Below are 17,599 nucleotides of genomic sequence, written 5' to 3'. Positions count from 1 at the left end.
TTAAGCTCTTCTATGTCTACAATAAATCTTGCTGGGTTCTGATAGGAATTGCATGAAACCTATAGATCAGCTTAGAGAGAACTGCCATTTTAACTATGGTTAACTGCCATTAGCTATCCATGAATATGGTATATTTCTCTACTCACTTAGGTCTTTGATTTCTTTTGTTAATATTTTGTGATTTTCAGCACATGGATTCTGTACATGTTTTATAAAGTATACATTTAAGTACTGATATTTTATTTTTGGGGTGATTATAAATGATAGTGTACTTTTAAGTTTTTATATGTTCATTTTTAGTGATATACAAAGACATGCAACTGATTTTTCTTAGTTAAGTCTATCATGTAAACTTTCATAGATTCTTTGGGATTTATATATAGACCATTGTGTCATCTGCAAAGAGAAAAAATTTGATTTCTTCCTTTCCAATCTGTATGCCTTTTATTTATTTTTTTCTTGCCTTACTATGGTGCCCAGAATGTCAGGTACTATGTTGAATAAGAGAAGGGTAAGTGGACATCATTAACTTGCTCTTGATCTCAGGGAAAAAACCATCTTTCACCATAAAAATGATGTTAGCTGAGACTTTTTGTAAATATTCTTTATTAAATTGAGGCAATTCCCCTCTGTTCTTAACTTGCTGAGAGTTTTTATCAAAAATGAGTGTTGGGTTTTCTCAAATGCTTTTACTGCAACAGTCAATATAACCACATGATTTTCTTATTTAACTGTTGATATGGTATTTTATATTGGTTGATTTTTGAATATTGAACCAGTCATGCATATCTAGAATAAATCTCACGTGGTCATGGTAAACAATTATATTTATGCATTGATGGATTCAGTTTGTTTATATTTTGTTGAGAATTTTTCAGTCTAAGTTCATGAGAGATACTAGTCTGTAGTTTTCTTTTTTTACATTTTATTTGTCTGGTTTTGATATCAGGGTAATACTGCTCATAAAATAAATTTGGAAGTGTTTATTCCTCTTCTATTTTCTGAAAGAAACTGCGCACAATTGGTGTTCTTTAAATACTTGGGATGATTTTCCAGTAAAACCTTGTGGATCTAGACCTTCCTTTTGGGGAGCTTTGTAATTATCAACCCTACAGCTGCAAATTCTGTAGTAGTGTCATCTATTCTGTGTCTTCTTTCTTTTTCATCTTTGTCAGTCTTATTAGAGGCTTGTAAACTTCACTGATCTTTTTCAAAGAGCCAATTTTTTGTTTTATTGATTTTTCTCTGATGCTCTCTTATTTTCACTTCAGAGGTTTCTGCTCTTGATTTTTATCATTTCTTTCTACTTGCTTTGGGATATACTTTCTCTTCTTTTCTAGTTTCTTATGATAGGGGCTTACTTATTGGAGACCTTCTCTCATTTTCTAAAATAAGCATTGAGTGCTATAAATTTCCCTCTCAATGCTATTTTATTAACATTCTAATATTTTTATATTTAAAAATGTTTTTCATTTTCAAAAATTTTTATTAAATATTTTAAAATTACTTTAAAATATTTTTAAATTACTTTAAAATATTTTAAAATATTTTTAAATAATTTTATTTCCTTCAGGTCTTATTCTTTCACTCATGAATTACTTAAGAAATATGTTGTTTAATTTTCCTGTCGGTTTTCTATTTTAGATTGGTTTTCTATTATAGATTTCCAGTTTAATTTCATTATAGTCAGGGAACATACTGTGCATGATTACAATTCTTTTCAATATGTTAAGGTTTGTCTTATGGCCCAGAACATGGTGTCTCTTGGTGAATATTCCACGGGCATTTGAAATAAAAAAATGTGTTCTACTATTTTTGGGTAGAGTGCTACATAAATTAGTTAGATGCTGTTGGTTGGTCGAGTTGTTCAGATCTTGTATACCCTTGATGATTTTCTCTTTAGTAATTCTATCAGTTGTTGAGAGAGAGGTGTTGAAGTCTTCAACTGAGGATTATATGTATTTCTTCTCTCAGCCCTATAAGTTTTTGTTTCAAGTATATTTGAAGCTTTTGTTTGGTATATGAACATTTAGAATCATTATGTCTTCCTAGCAGATGGAACCTTTTATCATAATGTAATGTCTACCTTTGTGGCTAGTAATTTTCTTTGCTCTAAAGTCTACCTTATCACATATTAATATAGGTAATTCTGCCTTTTTAAAATTACTGTTTGCATGGCATATTCTTTTCCATTCTCTTACTTTCAGCCTACTTACATCATTGGCTATAAAGTTGAGTTTTTTGTAGCAACATATAGCTGGGTAATTTTTTTATTTTAATTTGTTTTGAAGCTCTCTGTCTTTTGACTGGTATATTTGGGCCACTTACATTTAAAGTAATTATTCACATATTAGTGGTAAGTCTGACATTTTATTATTTGTTTTCTATTTACGTCCTCTGGTTCTCATTTATGTTTCTTTCTTCTTTTTTTGGTCATCCTGTGGATTATTTGAACATTTTTTAGGACTCCACCTTTATTTATTTATATTCTCTCTTATTGTATTGCTTTCTAAAATTTTCAAAGTGGTTGATTATATTACAAACTATCATAAGTACGGGTATGTTAATACCTGTAACTGTGACAATCTACTAGTACCACCATTTAACTACTTCAAATAAAAGTATAGAAACTTTACTTCCATTAGGCTCCTTTAACTTACCTATTTTTAATTATTAATTTCTTGAGCATCATAAGTTTTGTTTCAGTCATCAAACATGATTTAAGAAGCTTATGAGGAAAACAATAATGTGAGGATTAATTTTATGTAACTGGGTCACAGTATGCCCAGATATTTGGTCAAACGTTATTCTGGGTGTTTCTGTGAGTTTATCTTTGGATGAATTTCACATTTGTGTGTTAGGTAAAATGTAGATTTTATTCTGAAAGCAATGAAGAACACAGAAACATTTTGAACAAGAATTATATGAACAAACTTGCATAACAGATTGTACTTCCTTGCATTGTGCAGTTAGTGTTGACCATGATGACAGAGGAATCACAGTTAGAGTAATAAAGAGGGCTTATGAAGTATGTTGGAAAAAGCTAACAAAGAAGAAATTTTCATTATAGGAATGTCTTTAGTTAGGATGAACATATATACACACTCAAGGGTATGCATATGTAACTGTATAAATTCTTATTGATTTGTTATATAAATGATTTAATAATACTATATCTACCCAATTCCATCATGATTTCAAACCTTCAGTAAAATATATTACCCACAAATCTATTGATTAATGAATTTTGAAGGATTATTAAACAAGTCCACATTTCCATTAATTTTAAGCAGAGAAAAGAGGACATAGGGAGTAGTTGAGAAAAAATTAATTCCCCAAATTAAAAAAAAAAAACATGGAATTAGACTGAGATTTATCCAATGGATTCCCTTTAGGAACTTATGGAAAGGCCTAGAATTACAAAAAAAAAAAGTGAAAGTAGTTCTCCATGACTTCCTTTTGTCTAAAAAAGTTAAGGTAATCTCAAAATGTTGGAGAAATAAACACAAGAAACTTGAGGCTATCTATATTTTTTTAAAAGAATCAGTTACTTTAAAATTAAGGCTGTACTGAATATAATTTTTAAAAATTTTTATTAAAGTATAGCTGATTATAATATAATGTAAATTTCAGGTATCGTGTAACAGCACAATTTCCTGAAACTTTTGGATGGCTTCCATATCTTGGCTGCTATAAACAATGCTACACTGAGGTGCATTTACCTTTTCAAATTGTGGTTTTCTCCAGATATATGTCTATGAGTGAGACTGCAGTATCATATGGTAGCACTGTTTTAGTTTTTTTAAGGAACCTCCACAATGTTCTCCATTTGTACTAATTCACATTTCCACCAACAGTATAGGAGGGTTCCTTTCTCTCCACGTCTTCTCCGATATTTATTATTTGTAAACTTTTTGATGATGGCCATCCTGACTGATGTGAGATAGCTTTGATTTACATTTCTCTAATAGTCAGTGAGGTTTAGTATCTCTTCATGTGCCTTTTGGTCATCTGTATGTTTTCTTTAAGAAATGTCTATTTAGGTCTTCTGCCCATGTTTTGGTTGGGTTGTTGTTTTTTTTAACTGAGCCGTATGAGCTATTTACATATTTTGGAAATAATTCCTTATCGGTCACATCATTTGCAACCCATTCTGTAGGTTGTCTTTTCATTTTATTTATGGTTTCCTTTGCTATGCAAAAGCTTTTAAGTTTAATTAGGTCTCATTTGTTTCTTTTTGTTTTTATTTCCATTACTCTAGGAGACAGATCTAAAAAGATACTACTACAATTCATGTTGAATTTCACATCTGAATCTATAGACTGAGTAAAACAAATTCCTCCTTTCTTATGGATGGGTCTCATCCAGTCAGTTGCAGGCCTGAATAGGACAAAAGGCTGACCCTCCCCTGAGTAAGAGGGACTTCCTCCTGCCTGACTGCCTTCAACCTGAGCTATCAATTTTTTCTTGCCCCCCAACTTAAACTGAAACAGCAGTTTTTCCTGGTCTCAAGCTTGCCAGTTTTTGGACTGGAACTACACCATCAGACCTCTTGGGTCTCTTGCTTTTTGATTGCGGATCTTGGGACTTGTCAGCCTCCATGATCACATGAGCCGATTCCTTTAATAAATATTCTTATATATGTATGTGTGCACATGTGCACGCACACACACACACATACCCTATTGATTCTGCTTCTCTGGCGAGCCCTTACTGATACAGTTATTGTATGCGCCTATATTTTTGCTTTTTCTCTGTTTAATTTTTATTGAAGTATAATTGCTTTACAATGTTTATTTCTGCTTTTTCAGTTGTTTCTCCCTTCCTGAAGCTCTAAGGTTTATTCTTTTATCATGTCCTTTCTATTTGAAAAACTTCCTTTGGTTGACCTTTACGGGTAAACCTGCTAATGATAAATTCCTTTGTCTCTTACAAAACTTATCACGTGTGGTAACAGAAACTGACTCTCAGGCAGTATGGGGTACCTCCTTCCCTGAAGTTCCATCTAGACTTGGAGTCAGGAACAGAGGGTGCTTATAGGATTACATAGTGCCAAGGCTCAGATAGGAGAGTTTGTGGCCTGGTTGTCACTTCTGCACACAGGCATCTGCTGAGAGATTTTTCTTCCTGTCTGATATTTATCTTCTGGCACTGTGAGGGTGTTCCCTTGTTAACAACTATGAGGGACCTTCAGGCGGCCTGCACTTTGCTCATGGCACACAGGAAACGTTCTCCTGCCACGACTCCAATCCCAGACGCTGGAAAAGCTGCTTCCGTGCTCCTCTCAGAAGCTCCTCTGTGGTCCTCAGGCTCATCCAGCAGCCTCTGGGCTCACTAAGCTCACAGGCAGTCAGAAGACTGCTTCAGGTCCATCTGCTCACCTTGCTAGGGACCAGGAACACCAGTCTATGTGGACCGTTCAAAAGGGATAGAAGCCTGCAACTATTTTGTCCAAAACCAAGCGTAATCTGTGGTTCTCTGTTATTTCCAATTCTCCTTGGTTCTGGAAGGGGAAAGGCATAGGGATCCTTCTCACACAGACGAAGTTATTTAAGCTCTTTTTGCTTCCCCTCTAATTCTTCCTTCTATAGCCCAAGTGTTCTAAAATAGTTTTAGGTACATTCTAAGCATCTTCCTATTCTTCCAAAAGGAACACACTAAATTTAGTGAAAGAACAGCCAGTGGTTGAGGGTCAGTCCCCTCTTATTCAGAAAACTGCCTCAAGTCCCAACTGCCACCCCGTGTACCGCACACCTAACCTGCCAACCCCAAAACCATAACAAGCCCAACAGAGAGAAGAGGACGTTCCCTCTGAAGTTAACAGTTGTTGGAAGGCTATGTCTACAACTCTCCTCTGGGGAGGAGATGTGCTTCTCTTTCCCTCCCTGTGTTAATCGGCTCGGGCTGTTGTAACAACATACCGCAGACTGGCTGGCCTAACAATACAGATTAATCATCTCACAGTCCTGGAGGCCAGGAGTCCAAAACGAAGGTACTGCAGGATGGGTTCTTGCTGACAGAAGGGTCAGTTCCAGGCCTCTCCCCTCAGTTTGAAGATGGTTCCCTTCTCCCTGTGTTTTCACATCATCTTCCCTATGTGTGCACCTTTCAACCCAGATTTCCCCTTTTTATTAGGACACTGGTCAGGCTGGATTAGAGTCAACACTAATGACCTTGTTTTAATTTAATTTCCTTTGTAAAGATTTCTGTCTCCAAACAAGGTCACATCCTGAAGTACTGGGGATTAGGACTCCAGTCTACCTTTTCTCTTTGAGGGGTAAGTGTAAGTCCCTAGAGCCAAGTGATGATCGCAAGGGGGAGCTTGGTGATTTGTTCCCTGATGAAGTGCCTGATTTGTCACTGAACTTGCCGGTCTCCCCGGTGCCGCCTGAGCAGGTAAGAGACATGCGGAGGGAAGCCCCCCGCCTCCGTCTACTCCACCTCCACCTGCCTGGGCCCCAGAAGCTCTAGGTTTTCAAGAAGAATGTTAGTTGTCAGATGGATTCTGCACATGACCTCAGGCCCCAAGAGCTGGCACACAGGTGAGAGAGGAGGATCCAACCTTGCCAGGGATAACTCAGTGCAGGAGACAGAGGCACACACAGTGGAGGAATAGAGTCTTTTGCTACCAACTTAAGGGAAGCTGGAAGACAACTTAAGGGAAGCTTAAGTCTCAGGGATTCCCCATGTCTATGGGACCGAAGGGAGCTCTTCATCCACAGGTTCTGTTAGGAGCATCTGGGACCCACAACCAGAAGAGCAATGACCTAGATGAGTGGCCTGGAGGGCTGCGGTCCATGTGGTCACAGAGGGTCGGACACGACTGAGCAACGAAGCATGCACACACCCATGCATCAGGAAGAGCCCCGCAACTTTGCCACGGCTGTAGGGCAAGGCCACCCCCCACACCTCCACAATTCCAGTGGGAAGTAGATATTCAACTAGCCAAAACTGAGGAAAAGGACTGGAAATAAACCAAACTATGTCAGGCTTGCTCTTCATTGAGTTGAGACTCTAAACAATCAAGTGCACATGCACACATAGCAGCCCGAAAGTATATTCTGCTCTAGTTCCTGTTGTTTCACTTGGCGTGAGACTGTGGCAGTCTCCCCTTTCACTGCGTTATAGTAAACACAACTTTTAATGACTATGGTTTCTATCAATCATCTTGTAACGTGATAATATGTATTTAACCTTTTTTTCTATTGGACATTCAGGATACAGTTTGCATTTTCGAATTATAGGTTGTCATAATCATCTTTGTACATACATCTATGTCCAATTTCTATTTCAAAGAGGAGACATTATTATCCTTACTTTTTTTCAGATGGGACGATTAATGCTATCCAATTTCAGATGTTAAGTGATTTGCCTTCATCACATGCTAAACCCAAATCTTCTGAAAATGAATCACTGACTATATTATCAGTAAATGAAAACTCTCCTTTCTGCCTAAAGTAAAACTTGAAAAGCTATTTCATTTTCTCACCCATTTTACTCTCTATTAAGAGACTGTGTTATACTAGATAATGAGTTATGTTTTATTTGTAGAGTATATCCATAATATTCTGTATACATCTTAGCTAAATGTATTTTATATCAGCTGGATATTTCATTAGCAAGAGAGAAAGATGGAAAAATTCATGAATTGGAGCTTCAAATATCTGTTTTCAAAACCCATTAGAGAGAGGTAGTTTATCATCACAGTAACTGTTTGTGACCACAAATATATTATAGCACATGGGTCTGAATTTAATCTGAGTTTATCACACGGTAGAAGACAGCAGCAAAGTTGTGATGAAGAATTATGGCCTCACTATTCCTTAAATATGGTTGGAACTATGATCTGCCATTTCCATGCTGTATAAACCTGAATAAATTTTATCTCTGCACCTCTGTTCCTAGTCTATAAATTAGGAATAATCTTAGTACCTACCTCAGGGTTCATGAGAAGACTAAATGAGAAAATTCCTATAAGGTTTTTATCTTAAGGACAAAACATACTCCACAGAAAATGTTCCATGAATGTTATCTACTAATATTACTTCTTTTAGAAACCACAGGTTAACCTCCATTTAAACATAGATATGGGATTCAGGGTTATTTACCCTCTGATGTAGATACAAGAAAGTCATCAGTTTTTACCCTCAGTTCAGTTCAGTTACTCTGTCGTGTCCGACTCTTTGCAACCCCATGAACTGCAGCACGCCAGGCCTCCCTGTCCATCACCAACTCCCGGAGTTTACTCAAACTCATGTCCATTGAGTCCATGATGCCATCCAACCATCTCATCCTCTGTCATCCCCTTCTCCTCCTGCCCTCAGTCTTTCCCAGCATCAGGGTCTTTTCAAATGAGTCAGCTCTTCGCATGAGGTGGCCAAAGTATTAGAGTTTCAGCTTCAACAATACCAACTGTATTTTTAACATGTAAATACAAATACATTAATGCATCTGCAAATATTTATAAAAATTATCATCATAATAAGTAAACAGAATTATAATAAAGGGCTTCCCTGGTGGCTCAGTTGGTAAAGGATCCACCTGCAGTACAGGAGACCTGGGTTTGATCCCTGGGTTGGGAAATCCCCTGGAGGAGGGCATGGCAACCCACTCTAATATTCTTGCCTGGAGAATCCCCACGGACAAAGGAGCCTGGTGGGCTACAGTCCACGGGGTCACAAAGAGTCAGACATGACTGAGCGACTAAGCACAGCAGATTATAATAAATGTGTCTTTTATCTTATATCCTGGTAAGTCCCTTTATGTTCTTTCACAACATGATAAATATTGACTGAGGAAAATAATGAAATTAAGGCATATACTGGGTAAACAGTAGTTAGGTTTAGCTTGAAATACAAAACTGATTACAGCAAACACACACAAGCCATTTTTGCTGGAGCTCAACATGGATCATGATATAACTTCATGAAATCAAACACTGTGTAACAGGACCAAGTGAAATCCCAACAAAGGGCTGCACTCAGCACCCCACTTCAAGCTGAAGCCTCATTACCAAAGCAAACACTTGCTAGACAGGAATCTGGAGCTTTCTCCCACTTTTAGGAGGAGGATTATTCTGGCCTCCCAGGTAAACCTGTGGAGTATACCGACTTTCTACAGAAATCTTCACCATGGAAAACAGTACACTTCACGGTTTCTTTAGTTGTGTCACAGATGAGGCTACCCAAAGACCAGCAATGGGGAGGCAGCAGCCTTGCCCAAGGATATATGACTTGTAAGACTGTGAAGAAATCTGGGCAGATTCAGGAATGTGGAAATCCCTAAGCCTCCCCCTCTGCCCAGCCCACAGGAAAGGGTGAGAGGCAAGAGGCAGGGACAGAGCTTGCCGTGGCGCTGGACCTCAGAGCTAAGCCTTGTTGGTTTTGGCAATGCCCGTTCCCGTTGTTAGAACACGGCCGGCATGCTGCTGCCAACTCCCTAAAAGAATATAAGGCTTGTAGTGCACAAGATGAATGTTCCTTTCCTGCATCACAGGGTGTTACAAATAAAGCTGGAGCTTTTTATATACAATCTAATAGTATGCTACTCAATGGAAAGCAGACGAAGGAGACGAAAGAAAGCCTCATTTTGCAGAGAGGAGGAAAAATGGACATCACCATCCATTTGAAACACATTTCAAAATATGTCAAGGAATGTTTGTATACTAGGGAGACAGAGAATTAAGCCTACAATCCAACATACAAATTGTATGTGTGTGTGTGTGCATATATATATATATATGTGTGTATATATATATATGTATATATTTTGCCTAGTATAATATAGATTAATAGCAATTTAAAAACGTATCCTGAGAAGTAACAAACAGCTCTTGGATTTTACCTGTAGGAAGAAGCATATACATTGCGGTGGCAGTTTTAAGGTGAAAGATAAGCCTTGCTCTAAATCCTTCACTTTCTAGAGCAGAAGCATTTCTCCCAGCAGGAAGTGGGGCCCCAGGCCCCCACCTACCTGTGCTGGTGTGGGTACCGGGGCTGGCTGGGGGTGGCAGCGCGGAGCTCTGGGCTGGGGATGAGGGCTGTCCATCACTCAGCTGCTTGACTCGCTTGCGGTGAGACTTGCCATTGTAATGGACCTGGGCCTGGGCTTCAGAGTTCAGCTGGATGTTGCACACCTCACAGAAGGAGAAGAGAATCTTCTTTTTCTCTTTACTCAGCTGGTCCTCAGGCCTGTCGTTCTTTATCCCCTTTTCTTCAAAGCCCCTTAGAAAAGTTGCCATATTCATAATTCCATCTTCAGAGTAGTTGTCAGGGCTTAAGGAATACTTCATACCTTAAAAAAAGTACAAGTGCTTGTAAAATATATGCCTTCTTCTTTTCTAGTATGATTATGATTAGCTTTCATGGTATGGCTTAAGCTAAAGTCTCCCAGCTACTCAGGAGTCATGCTTGGGAAAAAATCACCCAAAGCACTTAGCTGAGCAGACATGATCTGTGACATGTGCTCCCTCTATCCGGAGCCTTTTCCACTCCATCCTTGTCTCCTTCTCCCATCACCTCTCTATTCTTTTGCCCTGTTAACTCCTGCCTACCCTGAGACCTTAGCTGGTGCATCACTCCCTCCAGGAAAGTCTTCCCTGGAAATAAGCAGATTCCTGTCTACATGCTGAAACAGTGCTAAGTGACCTCCTTTCAGCACACCTCTCACCCCGTGCACTGCATACGTGTGTGCGCACTTATTTGGTTTATGTTTGTTTCCCCAACAGAGTGTGAACTCTGGTGGTGGGGAGCATAAACCTCATTTCTGGATATCCCTCGGGCCTAGAACTGCATCTTTCACATAACAGACATTCAAATATCTGTTTAAGGAAAGGATAAAGGATGCTATGAATCCATACTGTCAGAAAGGATATGTGTAGACACAGAGGTATATATAATACACACACACACCCCTCCACACCTGCTGACAAATAAATGCTCTAACTTGGGGAGGAGGTGAACAGCAAAGACTAAAACACATTATGTCTGAAACTTACATTGGGTTGTATTCCAAAAGCCCCTTTATAAGTCAGCCAGTGAGAATTTGAACATATCCTCTTATAGATGTAGTGAAGCAAATTGTTTTTAGGTGTCCAGATTAGCCCATAAACATCAATTTAGGCTTTGATGAGGCTGAAATGCAGAACATCTGAAATACAAAATAATAGGAATACGATATATGGTAATCCAATAATTGAAAGATAGAAAAAAGTAAAACAGACTAAGATAAAATTTGGTTTAAGTGCTGATTTTCATTTATCTAGATAAGGATAAAATGATAAATTATAATCTAAGTAAAGATTTTAAAGGAGCCTTTCCAGTACCTGAAGAACCTTGGGCAATGAAGATAGCCTTGGCTTTTTATTTTGTTCAGTTCCACTATAACATATCCTTTTTCATTTTTAGTTAAGACCAATATTACCAGTGTTTTGTACATATCGGTGTGACTATTACAATGTTCTTGGTTCTCAACTAGAATAAAGATAAACATACTCTCATAGAGGAAAGAGGAGAATGATATTCAAAGAATATTTGGGCAAAAACTAAAGAAAAGGGATATCCATGAAAAAGATTTGGCTGAGGTGGACCTTAGCGTGCCATGAGGGATGAAGTGTTCAGACAAAGGGAGGATCGTAGCTTGTGAGGGAGTCTGCCTGTGGGAAAAACTCCAAGATACTGGTCTGAGCAGCTGATTGATCCAATTTGGCTTGCAGCTCTAGGGAGAAGCAACTAAAGACTAGTCCAAATTTGGAGCACTCCCCAGTTAAATGTTCAAAATTCAGAAAATAAATTACAGTACAGGGTATGACCATAGTGATATTGATTTCATGTATACAGTATGCCAAGAACTTCTTTACACTAACACACCTTTTTGTAAACTGCCATATGCATTATACCATATGCCAAACCATAACCTTCACAGAACTGTTAGAATGTTACTAATTTTGATGTGTCAGACCTCTTTGGTTCATAAATACTTTACCCTGATGCCACCAATTTAAGGAACTCTTTATTTCACAAAACTTTCCAAATGAATCTATTCCTTTCAGCTCTTCAAATAGACCATTTTCTTCCTTAAAACCTATTCAGACGACACAAAAATCAGGTTTAAGCAATTCCTATAACTGAGTTACAAAAAATAATTCCGTTACAATTGAAATGTGATTTGAACTGCCCATATATCAATATTTTTTGCTTTAGTCCCTAATCGAAAATGCTATGGTGTCACAAAGTCCTTTTCCACATAAACCTTTAGAAAGTATTAGTCCATATAAAAGTTATGTTCAAACATATTACTTTGTACCCTGTCCTAAAATGTTAAAATTTATCATAAAAATTACTGAACTAAATGATAAAAAGAATAATTTTGAAAATAAACTTGTCATTAAATTATGCCTTGCTTAAAAAACTAATCTATTGTAAAACATAAGGAAAACCAATAACTTTTAACTTTGCAAAGTGAGGTCAGGCATCATCTCACTGAATCATTGAAATCTAAGTATTAAATTTCACCTCAAACAATGAATATCCTTGACTCAGCTGAGTAATGATGACACTTCCATCTGAAAGTTTAACTTATCTGGAGGTCTGTGGACTTGCCCATGTTCCTAATTAACGCATGGTATTTCACAGAAACAGAATTTACATCATATGCTCCCTTTTAAATTTGAAATCTAAAAAATGACTTCTTTGTATTATAAAAGATATAGTCAGCTTACCAATGCTTTCTGATAGTCATTTGTCCTAGAAATAAGTTATGCTTTAGATTTATTTACCTGTTTTAAGTGGTAAGAAAGGTACCTTTAAAATGAAATAAATAGCTATTCTAGAATTCCCTTGCAACCTCTGCATAATGCCAGAACCTTCATAACTTTGATCCCTATTTTACTTTCTCGTTTACAGACGATCTCCCAAGCCTCCAACACCGTGTCTGTAGGCCACCCTAGGGAGGACACGATGCCTGCGGGTAGGGTGTGCATTCTGTCCACCAAGTCCCAATTGATTAGTCCTGTGCTGGCTTCAGCACACTTCCTCCCCCTTAAGAGAAAAAGAAGTTCAGCCCCTGTTAACAGCCACGTGCAATCAGAACATATTTAATTCCAGAGGTTTGGGGAAAAGGATCTAGAGGTAGTATTGAAGCAAGATATCAGAATCTCAGCATCTACTTTTGGTCTGAGATGAGACAATTTCTAAGCTACGTGTGGTGAAAATATTTATAATGTCATCCTTTTGGCTAAGGGGAAGGTAATAGTTTAAGAAAAGAAAAAAAAAATCCCACGTTCTATTTTGAAGTGTTTTTATCAGACTATCTTAAATTACATGTTTCACTTGCATAGGGGAGAAGGACCTTGAGAGGTATCCAATTTTAAACAGAGCTGTGGGCAGTGCTCTGCTCTGGATAGTTTGGTTACATGAAGGTAAGAGAGGTCAAGACAATCATAGCAAGTATTCTATGTCTTTTTTGTACTATTTTATCAGGTTAGATGACCAAGCATTTAACATCCATGACAGAATAAGATATTTTGGTACAGGTCAAGGAATAAGAAAGTTGTTCCTTGAGTTACTGCTTTGGGGAAAAGACAGGATGGGATAGTCGTGTGCATGCTCAGTTGCTTTAGTCGTGTCCGACTCTTTGCAGCCTTATGGACTGTGGCCCACCAGGCTCCTCTGTCCATGGAATTTCCAAGCAAGAACACTGGAGCGGGTTGTCCTTTCTTCCTCCAGGGGATCTTCTCAACCCAGGGATCAAACCCATGCCTCCTGCGTCTCCTGCACTGCAGGCGGATTCTTTGCCGCTGAGCCATCATGGAAGCCCTGATGGGATAGTCAGTAACTATCTAAAAGTGAAGTGAAGTGAAATGAAGTCACTCAGTCGGGTCCAACTCTTTGCGACCTCATGGACTGTAGCCTACCAGGCTCCTCCGTCCATGGCATTTTCCAGAATACTGCAGTGGGTTGCCATTAGAGTGATTTTTAAATAACCAAGATGCAACGTGTCAGGAAATTTTATACTAACAACTTTCTCTAAAATTGGCCCTGACCTGTGTAGCTATCCAATTATCTTATGTAATAAATTTAAACAAAAAGCAACTGATTCAGAGGTAAAGATTGGAAGCCACAGGAAGAATGTAAATGTATCTTACCTTAGAAACAAGAATGGCCTGAGATTGCTGAATTTCAAATTGTACTATACTGTTACACTACACTGAACTGGGGATCATTTCAGGTTCATAAACTCATCTTTAGGGAAAGTACTGCTCTTGTCATGAATATTTTATGGAAAGACCACACTTCTTTGGAAGGGTAGGATTACCACAAAAGGAAGACATTGTTCCACCATGAGTCTTACTACAAGATTGATGAGAGCAGGAAGTAGACACAGCCTGTGACTGCCTCTGGGACTAGGGGACAGGGGACCTGTAGGCAGGTATGAGAAACTTATTTCAGGTATTCCATTTGTGGGGAGGTAAACTGATTCCCGAGACAGAGACCAGCCTGAGACTGGGCAGAGAAGGCTGAACAAGAGAGAATGCCTATGGAGGGCTTTGGTCTGTGAACTCAGAGAATTTTAACATCCAGGAACAACTGTCAGATTCTCTATCTGTGTTGCCTTTTTTAAAAAAAATTCTGAAGTCATCAGTGAAATCATGCAAACATCACAGCTGATGAGGAAATTGTGTGAGAGTTTGGAATGACACCTGAGGTTAAAGACATCCATGGGAGAACAGCAGCAAGGGGCTTAAGGATGTCAGTGACTGGCAAAAGAATGATGCATGATCTAGAACCAAACAACTAGTTAAGATGTCAATTAACCCTAGCTTGGGCTATCTCAGGGATTCAAAAAAATCATGCAAGAAGGGCAAGCTGGTAAAATACTGGAATTCTTACCCCAAGGAGAGTAGAGATTTGAACTATTTTGGATAAGCTAACGTGAAGGGTAAATAGACTGGGGCATTTGAGTTACCTAAAGATAAGTAAAACAAGGTTGGTTTATGCTCATTCATTATTTCTATATCTTAAACCAGCTAGAAGGCTAGCACTTAGAAGATGCTCCATAAATGTTTAGTAAAACAAAATAGTTGCTATAATTAATTCAGCTGAAGTACAACTTCAAACAAGACCTGCTAGTTAAATTGGTCTTGACTTTCAGAAGACCCCATAGTTGTATGTCTATGTATATCAATGTCTTCACTGACACCTTTAATCTTCTGAGTGGTTCAAGTTACCATTATGCACAAATAGTATCATAATGTCAATAATGAGAACAAGGAATGTATTTTACTCTTAGTGCCAGAAGATCAATTCCAAATATATATATTTACATTTCAAATAAAACTAGAATTGAAAATATCCTTATATGTTTAGTACACTGAGATTCTATCAGAAGTAAAAATGCATGTTTCTTATTGCAAGAATAAAAAGTTACAATAATTAGTGTTAATTATGAAACTGTTATTTTATACAAAAATAATTACTGAAATATTTCAATCAGTTAAATAGAGAAATTGACTGACAACTAAATCCAGCACTAGTTCTACAACAATAGACAGAATATGTACTTATTTTGAGGTATAAATATTTATTATCTGATAAGTCAAAAAATGATAGACATTAGATCACATCATGATTCTAAACTTTGTAGAATTATGTGCTATATTTGCTTTCATGATGTTAAACCAATCATCTTTAAGCATAATGTTTAGTTTTTATTTATTTAATTCCATTTGGGAATGAATCATTTTGGGAAAAGATCCTACTTGGGATTCTTCTCACTTTCTGAGAATAATGCAAAAGGCCAGTATTGTTACCTCAAAATAATTACCTCAAGGAGACAGTAATTAAATAATACTTAATTTATTATATGATGGGCTTCCCTGATAGCTCAGTTGGGAAAGAATCCATCCACAATGCAGGAGAATCGGGTTCAATTCCTGGGTTGGGAAGATCTGCTGGAGAAGGGATAGGCTACCCACTCCTGTATTCTTGGGCTTCCCTTGTGGCTCAGCTGGCAAAGAATCTGCCTGCAATGCGGGAGACCTGGGTTCGAACTCTAGGTTGGAGAGATCAAAATTATTACCTCAAAGAGATAGTAGTTCAATAATACTCAAATTTATTATATGATACAATTTTCTGCTTCCATATCTCAAAAGTCATTTTGAATGATGGTACTGGGCCTTAACTTTAGGCAAATATTGATTTTAACATTTGTTTTTTGGTGATGCACCAACACAAGAGAAGTCTCTACACATGGACAACACCAGATGGCCAACACTAAAATCAGATTGAATACATTCTTTGCAGCCAAAGATGGAGAAGCTCTATACAGTCAGCAAAAACAAGACCAGGAGCTGACTGTGGCTCAGATCATGAACTCCTTATTGCCAAATTCAGACTTAAATTGAATAAAGTGGGAAAACCACTACACCATTCAGGAATGACCTAAATCAAATCCCTTATGATTAAACAGTGGAAGTGAGAAATAGATTCAAGGGATTAGATCTGATAGACAAAGTGCTTAAAGAACTATGGACGAAGGTTCATGACATTGTACAGGAGACAGGGATCAAGACCATCCCCAAGAAAAAGAAATGAAAAAAGGTAAAATGGCTGTCTGAGAAGGCCTTACAAATAGCTGTGAAAAGAAGAGAAACAAAAAGCAAAGGAGAAAAGGAAAGATATAAGCATCTGAATGCAGAGTTCCAAAGAACAGCAAGGAGAGATAAGAATGCCTTCCTCGACAATCAAAGCAAAGAAATAGAGGAAAACAATAGAATGGGAAAGACTAGAGGTCTCGTAAAAAAAATCAGAGATACCAAGGGAACATTTCATGCAAAGATGGGCTCAATAAAGTACAGAAATGGTATGGACCTAACAGAAGCAGAAAATATTAAGAAGAGGAGGCAAGAATACACAGAAGAACTATACAAAAAAGATCTTGCGACCCAGATAATCATGATGGTGTGGTCACTCACACTCACCTAGAGCCAGACATCCTGGAATGTGAAGTCAAGTGGGCCTTAGGAAGCATCACTACAAACAAAGCTAGTGGAGGTGATGGAATTCCAGTTGAGCTATTTCAATCCTAACAGATGATGCTGTGAAAGTGCTGCACTCAATATGTCAGTAAAATTAGAAAACTCAGCAGTGGCCACAGGACTGAAAAAGGTCAGTTTTCATTCCAATCCCAAAGAAAGGCAAAGCCAAAGGATGCTCAAACTACCGCACAATTGCACTCATCTCACATGCTAGTAAAGTAATGCTCAAAATTCTCCAAGCCAGGTTTCAGCAATATGTGAACTGTGAACTTCCAGATGTTCAAGCTGATTTTATAAAAAGCAGAGGAACCAGAGATCCAATTGCCAAATCCACTGGATCATCGAAAAAGCAAGAGAGTTCCAGAGAAACATCTATTTCTGCTTTATTGACTATGCCAAAGCCTTTGACTGTGTGGATCGCAACAAACTGTGGAAAATTCTTAAAGAGATGGGAATACCAGAACACCTGACCTGCCTTGAGAAATCTGTATGCAGGTCAAGAAGCAACAATTAGAATGAGGCATGGAACAACAGACTGGTTCCAAATAGGAAAAGGAGTACATC

At 37.9% G+C, this 17,599-nt stretch overlaps 1 protein-coding gene across 3 annotated transcripts in view; it reads right to left on the bottom strand.

The window, feature by feature from the left end:
- ZNF385B (zinc finger protein 385B) overlaps window positions 1-10,291 on the bottom strand; it is a 342,813-nt gene extending 332,522 nt beyond the window's left edge. For all 3 annotated transcript variants that reach the window (XM_061135163.1, XM_061135164.1, XM_061135165.1), the window contains exon 1: window positions 9,973-10,291. In XM_061135163.1, coding sequence (XP_060991146.1) covers window positions 9,973-10,291 — 319 coding nt within the window. The remainder of the gene's footprint in view (window positions 1-9,972) is intronic.
- Window positions 10,292-17,599: the final 7,308 nt, after the last annotated feature.

Source organism: Dama dama, chromosome 33 (genome assembly GCF_033118175.1).
Source record: "Dama dama isolate Ldn47 chromosome 33, ASM3311817v1, whole genome shotgun sequence".
NCBI classification, from domain to species: Eukaryota; Metazoa; Chordata; class Mammalia; order Artiodactyla; family Cervidae; genus Dama; species Dama dama.
Note: the sequence above shows the minus strand (reverse complement) of the source record. Positions and strands in the feature narration are given on the sequence as shown.